The following is a 16,503-nucleotide window of genomic DNA, read 5'->3' as shown; positions in this document are numbered from 1 at the left end:
GTTTGAAGAGCCGCACGGAGCCGGGCGCGAGGTCAGCTTCTCCAGCCTCCCCTTCGTGAGCTCAAGGCAGGGGAGGCCGGGCTTAATGACCCCCGCTTCCAACAACAGAACACTGAAGGGGCTGGTATGCACACCTAAGACCCAACACTGCAGGGCAGTTATTTCTTAAGTGCGATTCGAGGTAACATTAATAGGAGAGCGGAAGGCCACTGTCCATGTCACACTTGGTCACTGCCCTCATCAGGCCACATTCTGACATCACCTGGGAGCTCGCTGGGAAGGCAGAAACTCAGGCCCTGCCCCAAGCTTTCCGAAACAGAACCCACATTTCATAAGATTCCCAGGTCACTAGTTTGTTCATTCAAGTTGAAAGGCCCTGATGGAGAGCGGGCATTGGCACACTTTTTCTGTCAGCGGCCAGGTATTAGACTTTGGGGGCCGTGTGGTCTGTGTTGGGACCTTGTAGCCCAAAAGCAGCCACTGACAGCACATCAGTGAGGGGCACGGCAGGTTCTGGGAAAACTTGATTTACAGCGGGCGGGGGGGCCAGCCCCTGATCTGAAGTTTTGTGAAGAGTTCTTAGAATCATAGTATTTCCAGCATTCTTCATTTCAGTGAAGCACACACGTACGTACCAATCCGTAAGGAAGCTTGAAATTGGATTGGAAGGGAAGTGTAGCAGGTTCCTAAAATTTACCCAGGAGTCCCCCCAGAAGCTTTAGCTTGAAGGAACAAAACTTGGGGCACCCCCGGAACCTGTTTTCATGCCATTTCTTTTTACTTTATTGTCTTGTCATTGAAAAAATCCTGTCACCGTGCCATCGAGAAGTGGAAATAGGTGAAGTAAGTTTAAAAATTGCCTGGGGAGTCCCACGTCAGAAAGGAGGTGATGACCCAGAGGAGAGCCAGAGGCTGGGTCGTGGCAATGAGGGAACTGGGTCATTTCAGGAAGAGTTGTTAAAAAGAGAATGTTTAGCCTGGGAAAAAGAAGGTCATGGGCCAGCATGAGAGCTGTCCGGAAAACCTAAAGAACCTAAAGAATCGTGTGAAGTTGGGTCAGTAGGTTTAGGTTAGATGTAGGTCACCTTTGCGTCAGTGAACGGTTGGAGCATCCATCAGTGGAAAGGTCTTCCTTGAAAGGAAGTGGGTGTCCCCACCGGGCATGTCCAGCTGGAAGTCAGGACCCCTGCTGGAGGTCCCTCTCCCAAGTGAGAGTTTGGACTGAGGACCTTAGGCCAATAATAATAACTGTCATGATGATTTCCATTTACTAAATACCTGCTAAGTGCCAGTTTCTCATTTAATCCTCCCCCAAACACTGGTATAGACAAATGAGGAGACTCAAGGAGACTGAAGGGGACTCAGGATCAGAGAGGTAAAGTAACTTAGCCAAGGTCACACAGCTGGTCAAAGGCAGAGACTAGATTTGAGCCCAGACCTGAAGACCCACCCCCCTGAGCTCATGCTGCCTTCCATGAGAATCTCTGCTTTTTCTTTCCCGGCAGGTGCTACATGAACCCCTGATCGATGAGGACCCTGTGTTCATTGCCACGTGCACAGAGCGGGAACTGCGGAAGAGGAAAAAGCGGAAATTCAGCCTCTGGGTCCGGCAGTGCTCTTCCACCGGCTTCATCATCCAGGTGAGCCCTGGGCCGGCCCTGGAGGCCGAGGGAGGATTTGGTAACCAGTGAACTTGCCCACTTACCCTTTTCCCTGCGCCTCACTAGATGCTGCAGCTTAGGCTGGGGTGCACCGCTCTCTTCCTCGCTGGGGCACGGGGCTAGCTGGCGCTGTCCGCTGCATGTTCTTCCTGCCCGCTCCGGCCCCCGGGGTTAAACAACAGCCGTAAACACCGATCAGGGCTCAGGCCCTTACAGTGTCAGCCAGAGGGTTCACCAGAATGGTGGGCACAGAGGTCGCTGCCATGGCTCTCGAGAGTGCGTCGTGACACCCCAGAAAGACCCCCCCCGACCCCGCCGGGTCTCTGTCCTAAGGTCGCCTTCTTCAGAGGCCTGCAGCGGCATCAGGAGCTCGGCCCTCTGAGCCAGCCTTGCCGCCTGCTCCCTGGCTGTGCCCTGAAGAGGTGGCCGGGCTCTGCTGCGGGAACAGTGTCAGACGCGGAGCTGCCGGAGCGGCAGCGGAAGGAAGAGGGGGGGCTGGCGAAGCGGACCCCGGCTGGGCTGGTTCCTGCCGCTCAGGCCTCTCGGCGGCCCCCGCTGCCCTGCCCGGCTGCAGCCCCGGGCCCAAGGCGCAGGGGGTTTGCACACCTCCTCCCGCCCCCGAGCCAGGGAAGGATTCGTAGGAAGGTTCAGCTGAACATCTCTGCGCCGCATGTGCTCGAGCCCCGGCAAGGAAGGTGCGTGTGCCCCAAGCAGCAGCCCGCCCTGCCCCGCGGGCCGGGGGGCTTCAGGTTGGGCTGGGCCCGGGCTCTCCAGCTGGGCTCACGCACAGGCTTCAGGCTGTTGCTAGACAGACCCACCCCAGAGCGGGAAACACTCCGGACGTACAGCCTGGGCCCTCCCTCCCCACACAACCCCTGCCATCGCTATAGTATCTTTTGCAGTGACACTGCCCTGGGGACAGGGGAGTCCGTTTCACTGTATATATGTGACATTCAGTCATTCTTTGAATAAATACTTACTGCTGCGTGCTGTGGCCTGCAGCATCGGGCCAGGCACCGGGGTGTGAAGTCATGGCTCTGCCTTCCCAGGGGTCTGCCTGTGCGGCTTTTGAAGGAATGTTCGCATGTGGGTTCTGTGTGCATCTGGCACCCCTTCCTTTTTACTGTAAACTTGACGAGTAGCGAGGAGTCACGATCATTACCTGCAAAGCCCCTCTCTCTTTCTCTCTCTCTCTCTCTCTCTCTCTCTCTCTGTCTCTCTGTGCAGGTTCCTCCTAGTTTCTATGAAACCTATAAAATCCCCATCTGTCAGATAAAAGGTTCGGATTGGTACCTTGAAGGTTCCTTTTATTTCTAAAACTCTCTGATCCTAGGAAGCTTTGTGCAGCTTGAGGGTTTGAATTGAGAAGTCAGGATTGAAGCTGGCAGCCCCCGGTCCCAAGCAGTCTGGCCTCCGCCGAGGCCGGGGCGACTGGAAGCCCCGTGCACGCAGGTGCTGAAGGGGTACCTACCCTTGGCTGCAGGCTGTCCCGTGGCAGGTGGAGCGAGGACTTCCGTGGCCTCCCCAGTTCGTTGGTCGAGATGGAGGTGTTTGTGGTGGCAGCAAAGCAGGGAGAGACACCTCCGTCTGAGAAGGACCCACGCGGCCTGGGGACGGTTGTCTCTTCAGCATCCTGGCCCTTGTCTTGGCCCCCCAGACCCTAATCCTGGTTAGGCAGCGGCCCAGGCAGATGCAGCCGTGGGGCGGGGGGCAAGGGGAGCCTCCACCCCCGAGGTTTCACACCTGCATCTCCTCTGTTCTCACACCAGCCACGAGGTACAAGAGGCAGTGGTACGCACACCCGCTTCCCAGATGAGGTGGGTCAGTGCTGCTAATGTTCCGGGACCCCCTCCTCAGTCCTGAGGACCAGCTACAAGCCCAGCTCTGCTACTTCCTGTGTGAACTAAGCCGGCTCCCAAACTGTCCTGGATCTTAGCGTCCTTACCTGTAGAGTGAAAGGATGGTGGGGGCCTTAATCAGTGAGGCCCCTTCTACTGCAAGGTTCTGTGATTCTTCTCTCTTTTAACGTCACCTGTGGGATGGTGTACACAAGCCCATTTTCTTCATTTTAGTTTGTTGAATAAATTCTTCTTCTAAATAACTTTCCACTGGAGAATCCCGGTTGCTGAGCCTAAAGAGGCTGTGGCCATCCTGCTGCCCAAATGGCCCTTCGCCCCCTGCTGTCCTCCCGCTGGCAGCAGGTCTGAGGCTGGCCGATGGGAGGCCGGCAGACGTGGCGCGTGAAGGGGTCGGAAAGGGCGTGTGCACAGTTCCCCTCTGGCCTCTCCGCCCTGACCACGGGCAGATGTCCCGGCTGGATCGCTGAAACCATGAACTCATAAAAGTGATCGCGGGCCACGGAGGCTTTGCTGTCGTGTGTGACACGGTAACAGAATTGCCCCGGGGCCTGCCAGTGAGGGTCTGCAAAGCTGACCAGGTAACCTTCTTCCCGTTACCCTGTCATGGACACGGCTGATACCCGGAAGGGACAGCGGATTCCAGGAGAGACCCAAGGCCTGGCTTCGGTTTTATAGTGTCATTCAGCCAAGACTGTAAGGTTTGCTGACTGGACTGCATGCTTCTGAGGCAGGGCCTCATGGGGGATTAGCTCCACTCGGAATATTCTAGATCAAGGCTTAAGTGAGGAAAAAAACATTCCAAATCGGGTAGTGGTTTCTCAAGTGGTCCCAGTAAAGGTCACTGTGAGAGCTGACCAGGAGCTCCAAGCCTCAGAAGCGGTGAGTGCTTCCTCTCAGGGCACCTGAACGAGGAGGGAAAGCCCACAGTTCGACAGACAATGCTGCTAACGGGAAGGGAGTCCAGAGGAACCCCGGTATTTTCAGTACTTTTATAGGTTCACTGCTCTTGAATTCATCTGAAGGGGAATCTCAGAATCAGATGAAAGTGGTTAAGAGTCCTGGGCGATCTAACCCGTGAGGGGACGGTAGGGAGGTGTGTGGGAGAAGAGGTGAACTGTGTCGCCCTGAAAATTAAGGAGTTGATGTGTTTCACTTCTGGGAGTGCAAGAGGGAGGGAGTAAAATGTTTCCAGGAGAGAGAAGCCATCAGAGGAGGTGCGGTCACTGCAGAGAGAGTCACACCCGCGTGGAGACGCTGTCCCACGTGATGACGTGGCACTGCCTCGTCTGTCCTCGGCTCTCTCCTCCAGCCCTCCTTCCAGAATCTCGTATGAGACGCCTGGATCGCGGTGGGGCCGGTCCCCCACTTGGCGTTTATAGAGCTGCCCCACAGGCCTACTCACCACAAAAGCCCTCGGATCCAAGGTGCCTACCTTGGGGTCTCCCCCTGCGCCGAACGCTGAACACCGAATCAGCATGTGACGATGCCAGCCTGCAGTGCTCAGGGCCGGGGAGCAACCAAATGAGGCCGCCCATGCTGCCCTGGGAAGGAGACTGCTGCCTGTAGGACTGGGGCCACGAGGTAATCTGGCAAACTGTCACACGAGGAGCGGTGAGGGATGAAATTTGTATCGTGTCTTGTGGGCCTATCCTGAAGGAGCGTATCTTTTTTTTTTTTTTTATCGTGGTGAAATGTACGTAATGTGAAATTTACCTTTAAGTGGCATTAAATACATCACAGTGTTGTGCAACCATCATCACTATCCATTTCCAGAACTTTTTCATCATCCCAAACAGCTGAGAGCATCTCTCTTAGCTGCGGGGTGATACACGATCACACAGAAAGAGTGAATTCCCCCCAAGCAAATGCATCCTCCGGATACACCATGGTTGCTTCTGGAGCTTGGAGGCGGGGTCACCTGGCACCCTGGTCTGGTTGCATGTTCAGCTCTGGTCACACTCCCCCTGGTCAGGCTGCTCTACCTGCTGTGCCTTCGGGACTCCTAGTTACGGGCAGGTGAGTGGCCGGGACGGTGTATGTGCTAGGCTCTTGGTCCCAGCGCGGGCCATCTACGTTCCGTGCAGGAGAGGTGCTTGCAGTCACGTGTAGTGTTCTCGGGCAGTCTGTTGTCAGATGGCTCTAGTTGGTGGGGGAGGGGAAGGGGGCAGTTGCAGGGTGCCTGTGAGTGCCCGCTCTGCTTCACCTCTTTTCTGACCCGGCCTTTCTGGCTTTACCCTCTGACGTTAGCAGAGCTCGGAGGGTGTGATGGGTAATTTCATGCCAATTTGGCTGGGCCACAGTACCCAGATATTTGGTCAAACACTATTCTGGATGTCCCAGTGGAGGTATTTTTAGATGACATTAACATTTAGATCAGTGGACTTGGAGTAAAGCAGATTGCCCTCCCTCGTGTGGGTGGGCCTCATCCAATCAGTTGAAGGCCTAAATAGAAAAAACCTGACCTCACTGAAAGGAGAGGCAGTTCTGCCAGCAGACGGCCTTTGGATATGAACTGCAGCTCTACCCTGGGTCTCCAGCCTCCCAGGCTGTCCTGCAGATTTTGGACTTAACGAACCTCCGTAATCACGCAATCAATTTCTTGAAATAAATATCTCTATCTCTTGCTCGATGGATAGATGGATAGAACTCTCTCTGTATCTCTGTCTCCATCCCGTTGGTTCCACTGCAGAGGGATTTCCGCTACCACCTAACTCACACAGCCTGTTTGTGTCTGAGGCTCCCTGGGTTCCTAGAGGGCAGGGACCAGGGCTTCTTCAGCCTTCCCTCTCTAGAGCCTAAGGGGCTTGCCAGCTTTTTTTTTTTTTTTTCTTCTGAAGTCAGAGACATCCCTATTATTGAGGAGTTTACAAAATAGACGGGAAAACAAGACGTCTACAAAGGAAAACCTAAGTGCAGGTTGTTTTCTAACCACACTTTATGGGATTAGCGTTGTGCGCAGCATTGAAGACCCAGAAGTGAGTGGAGCCCTCATGGCCTCTCTCACAGGAGAGATGGAAGTATGAAAAGTATTCATGAGTAATAGATACCATGGAATGCTACTCAGCCATAAAAAAGAGTGAAATAATGCCCTTTGCAGCAACATGGATGGACCTAGAGATGATCATACTAAACAAAGTAAGTCAGACAGAGAAAGACAAATACCCTATGACATCACTTCTATGTGGGATCTAAAGTATGACACAACTGACCTTATCTACGAAACAGAAACAGACTCACAGACATAGGGAACAGACTTGTGGCTGCCAAGGGGGAGGAGGATGGGGGAGGGATGGATTGGGAGTTTGGGGTTAGCAGGTGCAAACTATTACATATAGAATGGGTAAACAACAAGGTCCTACTGTACAGCACAGGGAACTATATTCAGTACCCTGTGATAAACCATAATGGAAAAGAATATGAAAAAGAATGTCTATATGTGTATAACTGAGTCACTGTGCTGTCCAGCAGAAATTAACACAACACTGTAAATGAACTACACTTCAATAAAAAAATATTCCTAAGTACAGTGTGACCTGTGTGTGAGGGGTGTGTGGAATGTTGGGAGGCTGTAGGATGGCGCCTTTGGGGCTAAGAAAGGCTCCCGGGTGCCCCAGCGGGGAAGGTGGACCCTGAGTGCAGAGATTGAAGTTGACAGGCGGGAGGCAGTGTCACTCGCCTCAGGCCAGCCCTGAGCATGGCCACCGAGCAGGATGCACCTTGCCGAGTGTCCTACTGTCCTTACTTTACACCCGGGAAAACCGAAGAGATTGAGACACTTACCCCAGATCTCAAGGCCATGATAGGTGGAGGCAGGAATGTGAGCCGCAGGGCTGGCCGGCCCCCTACTCCGCGGTCTCGGCTCCCAGGACCCCTTCAGGGAGGGAGGAGGAGACGCCCAGGGACCCGGCTCGGGGCCAGTGCATGCCCATGCAGTATCTTCTTCCAAACACGGGCGGGCGTCTTTGACACCCATCAGAGTGTTCCTGTGACTCGCCTTTGAAGTGTCCGTTTCCGGAGAATCAGGTGATCCGCGGCGTTTCCGTCCACAGTGGAGAATCCTCAGGACTGACGTAGGCGCCCACAGCCTGGAGTACTTGTCACGGGTCCCCTGGAGGATCTTTAGGCTTTGTGACCCCGGGTTTTGACAGCCGTGGAACAAGCAGGTGGCGGAATCACTGGTGACGTGAGGCTCTGACCATCCCGAGACGCACTTCCTCCTTGGGTACAAAGCTCTGTGCTTGAGACCACGGCTGATGCCTTCTTTTTGCAAAACCACTGCCGTTTCCAGATCAGAGGCGTGTGGTGCACTGGAGAGAATGTTCCTGGTGTGTCACAGGCCTGCCGAGAGCTGCCCCGACCCCAGCAGGTCCTCCGGCCCGTGCCGCCTGCGAGCTGAGGTCCCCGCCTGTGCCCTCGTCCGTGGCTCCCAGTGACCTGAGGGGTGCAAGGAGGGGTTTGTACAGAAGAGGGCCTGTCCAGTTTCAGGGGAAGCCGTGTCACCGGGCGGCTGGGGCTTCTTAGTCTGCGACACTGAGGTCACTCATCTTGGAAGCCTTGTGACCCTTCCATGGGCACAGAAGGAAACTGTCTCTGTAGAGACTGTTGTTCTGTCTCTACAACGTCAGAAAGATTGAGAATAAAGTGGGGAAAACTGGCGCACAGTTTAGTTAATGCTGTGTTGACCTACGGTGATTATGTGAAGCCCTGAGACTCTTTGGAAGAAAGAAAAGAGTCTACTAATTTAAAAAAAAAAAAAAAGCTGGTATAGTCTAAAGCGCTGAATTCTCCCGCTTGAATGTGTTGAACTAGGCCGCCTGCCTCTGCAGTGTGAGACCCAGGGTCCCCGAGCGGGAGGTGGCGGCTGGGAGGGCACCGGGCAGAGGGGGGCACAGAGCAGAGACCTGGGAGACCCGTGCGGGGCTTTAATGAAGGGCCAGTGCTCCGCCTGCAGAGGACAACTGGACAGTCTCTAGAGGGCTGAGCGCTGGGTGCCGAGCAGGGGCAGAGCCGTTCTCAATGGCGAGCGTGGTCCTCTCGCTCAGTGCGTGCATCTACACCAGAGACACTGGGCTTCAGAAGCCGGAAGTCAAATGGAGCCCCCAGGCCAGGGGACCCTGCCGCCTGACCCCGTGCACATCACCGGGTGTGTCCAGGGGACCCTGGGAGCATCTGTGAGGGGCCGCACGCTTGGTGTGGCTGGACCAGCTGCTCTGGGAGCCTTTTCCTCCCTTCAGTCTAATCCGTGGATTATGAGCTGCTTCTGCGGTTCAGAGGAGGACAATTTGCATCCATGGAGCGCTTGCCGCGGGCCCGGCTCCACAACTACGCACTCTGCGTGCATCGCTCATTTTCTGTTCACGACCATCTTCGGAAGTAGGGGTGCTCCTGCCCCTGTTTCACGGTGAGGAAGCCAAAGCCCAGAGAGATTCGCTGCCTCGTCCAAAGTCTCAGCCTAAAGGGACACACCTGGGATTAAACCCAGCCTTCCCGACCCCGGAGCCCACCCTCTGGACCACTAGGGTGTGATCTCTCCCCAGGGAGATAACTTTTCTCCCTTTAGACAAAAACCAAGTCTCTGTTTCTTACCCAACTTGATTGTTGTGTGATTGATGTTCTAGCCTCAAATTGTCACTCATCTCCCTTATTTTGAGACATGCTTTTTATGTTGAAAGAACTTGAGGAATTTGCACTGAAGGTTTTTTTTTTTTTCTTATTTGACTTTTAATTTTTTTTGTCTACTAGTGAATTGCTCCTGACCTAAAACTAACTGGATTAGCTTGAAAAATGGGGCTCAGAATGGAATTAATTAACAAGAGTGAATTTTGCTTGTGGAATCAAAAACTGGGCAGTGCATATACCCATCTGTTTAATTGTGCAGTGGCCGGGATGCTAGCTTCAGTCCTGTCCAGGTTGAATGTGGCTATGTCCCAGGATGGAATTGGCTGGGGCACAGGACATCTGTCACAGACCTGAGTGTCCTTGAACAAGCGGCTGAGCACTAATCCCTTCCTCATTCTGTGGAATGGTTTAGTTTGCCCAGCCCTCCTTACCGCACAGGGAAGGAGAGACAATAAAGAATGTAAGTGCCATGTAGGTGCATCAGACACTAACTGGATCAGATTAAACCCTGGCCCTCTCCCCAAGGAACTACACTCACGTGAGGGGTGCAGAGCCCACCTTCTCCTCCAATCCATTGTTGTTGTTGTTGTTTTATTGACGTACAGTTGATTTACAACGTTGTGTTAGCACAGCAAAGTGATTCCGTTATATATCTATTCTTTTTCATATTCTTTTCTATTATGGTTTATTACAAGATATTGAATATAGTTCCCTGTGCTATACAGGGAACAGTTACATACAGTGCTATACAGTTGGTCCCTGTTGTTTATCTATTTTATATAGAGTAGTGTGCATATGTTAATCCTAAACTCCTAATTTATCCCTCCCCCTCTTTCCCCTTTGGTAACCATAAGTTTGTTTTCTATGTCTGTGAGTCTGTTTCTATTTTGTAAATAAGTTCATTTGTATCATTTTTTTAGATTCCATATATAAGCAACATCATATGATATTTGTCTTTCTCTGTCTGACTTACTTCACTTAGTATGATAATCTCTATGTCCATCCATGTTGCTGCAAATGGCATTATTTCATTCTTCTTTATGGCTGAGTAGTATTTCTTTTTTTTCTTCTTTAAGAAAGCATTCTATTTTTTTTTAATTAATTAATTTATTTATTTATTTTTGGCTGCGTTGGGTCTTCATTGCTGCGCACAGGCTTTCTCTAGTTGCAGCGAATGGGGGCTGCTCTTCGTTGCGGTGCATGGGCTTCTCATTGCTGTGGCTTCTCTTGTTGCAGAGCACGGGCTCTAGGCACGTAGGCTTCAGTAGCTGTGGTTCGCAGACTCAGTAGTTGTGGCTCGTGGGCTCTAGAGCACAGGCTCAGTAGTTGTGGTGCATGGGCTTAGTTGTTCTGCGACATATGGGATCTTCCTGGACCAGGGCTCGAACCCGTGTCCCCTGCATTGGCAGGCGGATTCTTAACCACTGCGCCACCAGGGAAGTCCCTGAGTAGTATTCCACTGTATATATGTACAACATCTTCTTTATCCATTCATCTGTCGATGGACATTTAGGTTGTTTCCATGGCTTGGCTGTTGTAAATAGAGCTGCTCTGAACATTGGGGTGCATGTATCTTTTCGAATTAGAGTTTCCTCCGCAATCCGTCATTTTGAAAGACAGACTCACCGATTATTTGAGCTTTGGGATAAAACAAAGCAAGGTTCTTGTAAGGTGCTGGAGAAGACGGGGTAGAAAACAGTCTCAGTGCACAAGCCCTTCCTGGCCGTGGTCCTGGTGAGAGGTGACATGAGAAAACACTGGTAGTGAAAACCATCCACAAGGTGATGGCACGGAGACTTTGCTGGAAAACCAGGCTGCTGAGCCAAGGATGGCGTAAGGCAGCACGTCCAGTGGAACTTTCATGAGGATGGAACGTCCTGTATCCGTGGGCTCCACCACGGCAGCCACTAGCCACATGTGACTGCTGAGTACCTGACCAGTGTGACTGAGGAATTGAATTTTTCATTGTACTTAATTTCAGCTAATTTAAATTAAAACAGCCCCATGTATCTAGAGGCTACAGCACAGATAGGGAGCTTTGCCATAAAAAAAAAAAATCACTTCTGTGTACACGACTTGCACGTAAAGACAGTGGCCTTGAGAGGTACAGAGAGTAGTACTATCCTTACAAATGAGGAAATCAAGGCTCAGAGCAATTAAGTAACTTGCCCCAAATCACGCAAGCCGGTAAACGGCAGAGCCCTTGCCCATCGAGTCCAGGGCTTCCGCCCTCATCGTCTCCTGGTGGCAGACTCCGTTCCTCTCGAGGTGAGTGAGCATCCTTTAAACTTGATGGCTGTCACGCATGGCTGTCCCCCCGCATGGGTGACAGCCCCACCCATCTCCATGTGCCTGTTCCGCGTGGTCTCCATGAGTGCGGCCCCTGCACTCTTGTGCTGTCACCCCACTGCTGGGATTACAGCCTACACCTGCTCTGTGCGCCGTAGTCCCTGATGAGTGACTTCCCCGTCCCCAGGTATGCCCTCCACCAGCCGTGGAAAAGCCCGATTCTCTTCTGTTGTGCAAGAGAAGTAGGGCCAGTGGTCAAGACCAGCAAAGCCCAGGGACAGCTTAGTGGAAGCGTCAGCTGGTGCATCTTCATGACCCTTGAGTCCATCCGTGATGGCAGCTGTCACCAGTGTTCTTTTGGGGGAGGCGGTGATGAACTAGGTCCCACCTCTCGAGGTCTTGGGGCATTTCAGAAGTAGGGCTAAGATAGACAGTCACGTGGTGCAGGCATCTCCCAAGGCATTACCACTGTACTCCATGTTTCCTAAGATTCTTTCTGTTACGCTGTCAATAAAAAATACACAACATTAGTAATAACATCCTGGGGCAAAATGTAATACCATATGATATCATATATCAATCAGTTTTCTTCCTTCTCTTTCTAAATCTGTATATGAAAAAGTTAATAAATCCTAGGAGGAAGAAGAACTTTTTTGTAGGAAAAGTGAAAAGCTTGGCAACCTTTTGATTGAAAGATGCATTTTTCTGCCCTAACAACACTTGTCAAACGAGCTTGTAGCTCAGAGGGGAACGGTCTCAACCGCAAATTCCATTTTACGCAGTGATGGAGGCTCCCCCGTGCCCCTACCTGCTGGAGGAGGAGCTATTGGAGAGTGATGGTGCTATCTGCGTGCGTGGACGGAGAGGGAGAACGTTTGAAAAGCCAGCGAGGCAGCAATTACACATTTAAGTGAGTGGCGTTTCCTTGGCCGCCGGCGCAGTGCATGGATGTGTGGGGGCGCTCAGTGGGGCTGCCTCTGTCGGGGTGCTGATGGGATTGTCTGAGGCGGGCTTTCAAATCCGCGCACGATCGGCTGCCTGTCTTCAGCAGTTGGAGCAATGGCGTGTAGTTGGGGTACGGTTCCATGGGAGCTTATGACTTTTTTCATAGAGTCATAGATTCATTCATCCAACTCAGGGGTACAGGTTCACATCTTAGACCAGCTAAAGTTATTCAGTCAAAGCAAACCCAGACCAGTGAGAGCTGGACCAGGCTGACCCAGCGGCACTGGTCAGGCAGGTTGAGTCCTTGTGTGGCCTTTTGACTGCCCAGTTTAACAGTTCATTGGAAACCGTGCCCCTCAGCTGGGACTTTTGAGGTTACTATTTTTGTAGATCATATGTTTTTTTTTTTAAAGACTTTTTGACGTGGACCATTTTTAAAGTCTTTATTGAATTTGTTACAATACTGCTTCTGTTTTATGTTGTGGTATTTTTGGCCCTGAGGCATGTGGGATCTTAGCTCCCCGACCAGGGATCGAACCCGCACCCCCTGCATTGGAAGGCAAAGTCTTAACCACTGGACCGCCAGGGAAGTCCCTATTTAGATCCTATTTTATATTCGCTTTAAAGATAAACTCACGTTACCTTCTAGTACTGAGTGCCATAATTCAAGACCCTCCTTGGACTCCTATTGATGCCACATTTTGGCTTCAGGCTTCTTCCAGATTTCCTGATAGGAACAGGGAGACGTCTGACCCCATACCTCTCCCCTTCTCCTGATGGAGCATCTAAGTGTCTGCTCCTTGGGAAGGAACTGGCTGGAATCTGCGGAAACGCCAGTGTGCAGACTTGCCTGTGTGGCCATGTGAAGCTAAGTCATCTGAGATGGTCCTGTAACACCACCGCACGTCATGGCTTTTGGAGAGATGTGTTATCCCAGGGAAGAGGCTGTCATCACCTCCAGGTGTGGGCTTAATGCAGTGCATATTAACAAGCGCTAACTGAGGTGGGGCTGTCTCGGGAATAGATACGAGTTCCGCGTGGGCCTATGCTTGGGTAACCCTGATGGGGGGTGGGGGTCCTTCTATAATTATATTTAGTTTGTGTTTTTTATTAAATTGGATTGTGTGTTTAGCAGCCAAAACAAAAATCTCCAAATATCTATAATTGCAACACATAAAAATAGCCATTTAAGGATATAGTCAACATATCTACACACACACACACACACACACACACACGCGCGCGCGCACACAAAGATTGTACCAAGGCAGCGTTCCCAGCAGTGATGAACACTCCCAAACCCTCACCAGTGTGGGGTGTTTGGGTAGGGAGGTCTCACTGCTGGTCTCCGCACATTGTACATGGAATCAGTCTATTTTCAGGGAATAAAGTTGACATCATCAACTTGACTTTTACATCAACAACTTTATGACATCATCACCACCCTGCTGGTTTTATTACTGAGATGAGGGAGCGTTCCCTTCATCAGCCGTGGTGTTTGGGTCCGTCAGGTGCATAGGCACGCGGCTGTTGAAACGCTGTGCCCCCGTGGGTGGCAGGCGGAATCGAAGACGCCCACAGATTCCTGCCCCTGTGTAATGACCCCAGCTCTTCACTCAAACGCTGATCTAGGTGTTGCTGTGGAGGGAGTTTGATTTTGCGGGTATAATTATGGTCGTAAACCCGCTGATTTTAGAAAGGAAATGATGCCAGGTGGACCTGACCTAACGAGGTGAGCCTTTAAAAGGAACAGGGATCTCCTTGGCAAAGGGGCTGGAAGCACAGGAGGGTTTCAACCCAAGGGAGAGTCTCCACTGCCGGCTCTGAGGATGGAGGGGCCCCTGGGGGGAGAGGGCAGGGGCCTCTAGGACCTGAGAGCCCTCCCGGCTCGTGCCAGCAGGGGACGGGGCACCCACAGCCAGCGATGCTGATTGATTGCAGCCCCGAGGTAACCTGAGCAGAACCTTGCCCGTGCCCTGCAGAGCCGGGGTGCCAGCGGGTGTTGCATAAGCCACTAGGCTTGTGGTGACTCGTGACCCAGCAAAACAGAAGCAGCAAGTGCACGATGTGTCGACATTTGAGTATGGATATCTGTCCAGAAATATTGAATAAGTTGCATGAGGAGAGGACAGTTGTGTGTGTGAAGGTAGAAATCGTCCTTTAGACTGGATTTTAAATAACATGTAGTTAGAAACAGAATTTCTGTTTCAGTTCTGCCTCGAGCCCCGCTGTGGCCTTGGAGGAGTCACCAGCGTCCTCGGGTGTCCCCCCCGGTCACTGCTTTCCAGCCGGGCTGGTGGGCCTTCTTGAGCCCTCCCTCCTCTTCCGGGTGCCCTCCCCCCCTTCCCCTCCACGCCTCCCTGGGAGCCCCTCCTCCACGGCCCGCCCCCGAATGCTGGCGACCCAGGGGCCTGGCTCAGCCTCTGTCACCCACAGGCGCCGACTCTTCCCCTGTATCCGCCCGCCTGACCGTCTCCTCTTTCCACCTTCTTCTGTGCGTGGCTGCTGCCCGAAGGCCCTCAGCGCCTGAGACTCAGTGCGATCCCGCCTGGGCCCACGCGTCCCGCCTGCACCACCTCCCGCCTGGGCCATGGCTTCGCGGCCTCCGTGTGCTCCTCCCTCACCCACCCGCCCGGGGCCCACGGCTCCGCAGCATCAGGGGATCGGTGCCGAGGGGCCACAGCACTTTAGGGGCCTGCGACACTGTTTCTGTTTCTCTTAAAATCAGAAGGGACAAAATAGCGACCTTGTAAGTTGCAGGAAGTGCTTCGACGTGTAATACTTCTCTTTATGCCGATGCAGTTGGAAAATATAATTACAAATACTTTTTCACGGAGGAAGAGGCCCGTGGGAGCAAAAGGGCCCACGAAAGTCACAATGCATTCCTGAGGCCACGCCGTTTTGCGGAGTGACGACGTTTGTCCTGCAGGGGGCACGCGTCCCCTTGCCCGCGGCCTGGCAAGTAGGGGAGGTACTTCGAGGCACGACCTCAGGGGATGTCTCGCAGCTCTGGGGCCTGGGAAGGGCTGTATATCACTGCTAACTGGGAGCTGGCGCCTCGGCCCTCTTCTGCCCTGACGGGTGAGTCTGAGACAGGACGGCCCTCCCTTGCCTTCAGCTCCTGGCTGACATACCTTGGTGCATGTCTTGTGATGAGCAGAAGTGGCCAGTCCCTCGGGGCCGTGTGAGGGATCCACTGCCCCCTGGCCGGGCGCTCCGGTTCCCTTCCCAGCATTGTCCCAACAGGGACTGTGGCAGGTCCTCACCGCCTCTGCGTGCCACCCCTTCCCCACCCGCCGACCCCGAGGACATCCACGCTTCCAAAGAGGGCGGGGGCGGGATGGGGGAGGACACCAGTCTGTGCAGCTGAGTCTGGTCTGGAAATCAGGGGGGTGATGTTTTGAAGGCATCTCATATCCGGGAGCCTGGAGGACCCACCTTCCAAACCACTGACTTTATTGCTGGAAAGGAGTTTATAAGACTCTGGCTCAAGCGATGCCTCAGCTGAGAAAGCAGTTGGTGAGAAAGACGTGATTCTCTCCAGGTTATTATTAGATCCAGGAGAGAAGCGGTGTTCTCTGAATTTAGACTCCGACACCCTTTGCTCTTAGGACTGAAGCAGGGGAAGGCTATGCTTCTGGTGTTGGTCGCCCTGCGATGGCCACGCTTAGTCTTGCTGGCTCCAGCTCATCCTCTCATGAGTCAAGGGCTACACGTTCATGGGGGGCGGGGCGTGGTCTTATGTGCCGCTTTGTTGGGGCATCTGAACTTGGCATCTCTGTGCTTCTGAACCGTCCTCTGACACTGGCATACACCCCCTGCAGTTGAAGCTCAGACCCCCCGAGGGGCCACCGGCTTGTCCTGGAGCCTCTCTGAGGACACCCATTCAGTGTTTGGACGGCTCTGTGTTAGTAAGGGCTCTGATGCTTGCAGATCTGTTTTCTGTTTGTATGCATTCATCTTGGTTCTGCCTTAGAGAGATCTTAATCATCATTCCATAACACAGCTCTCTAGCCAAAGAAAAGTTCTTGGAGTCCTCTGTGCTCCTCTGTGGTTCTTTGTCACGGCAGCCCTAGCAAACTAATATGCCGACCACCACCCTTCTCTTTACGCCTTGGCAAGTGTGGTGT

The 16,503-nt window shown here is 52.8% G+C and overlaps 1 protein-coding gene across 1 annotated transcript in view; it reads left to right on the top strand.

The window, feature by feature from the left end:
• PGBD5 (piggyBac transposable element derived 5) overlaps positions 1–16,503 on the top strand; it is an 87,185-nt gene that overhangs the window by 57,915 nt on the left and 12,767 nt on the right. The window contains exon 3 of the mRNA XM_059900217.1: positions 1,506–1,640. Coding sequence (XP_059756200.1) covers positions 1,506–1,640 — 135 coding nt within the window. The remainder of the gene's footprint in view (positions 1–1,505; positions 1,641–16,503) is intronic.

This window comes from Balaenoptera ricei, chromosome 16 (assembly GCF_028023285.1).
Source record: "Balaenoptera ricei isolate mBalRic1 chromosome 16, mBalRic1.hap2, whole genome shotgun sequence".
Taxonomy (NCBI): Eukaryota; Metazoa; Chordata; class Mammalia; order Artiodactyla; family Balaenopteridae; genus Balaenoptera; species Balaenoptera ricei.
This window is presented reverse-complemented; position numbering and strand designations above follow the sequence as displayed.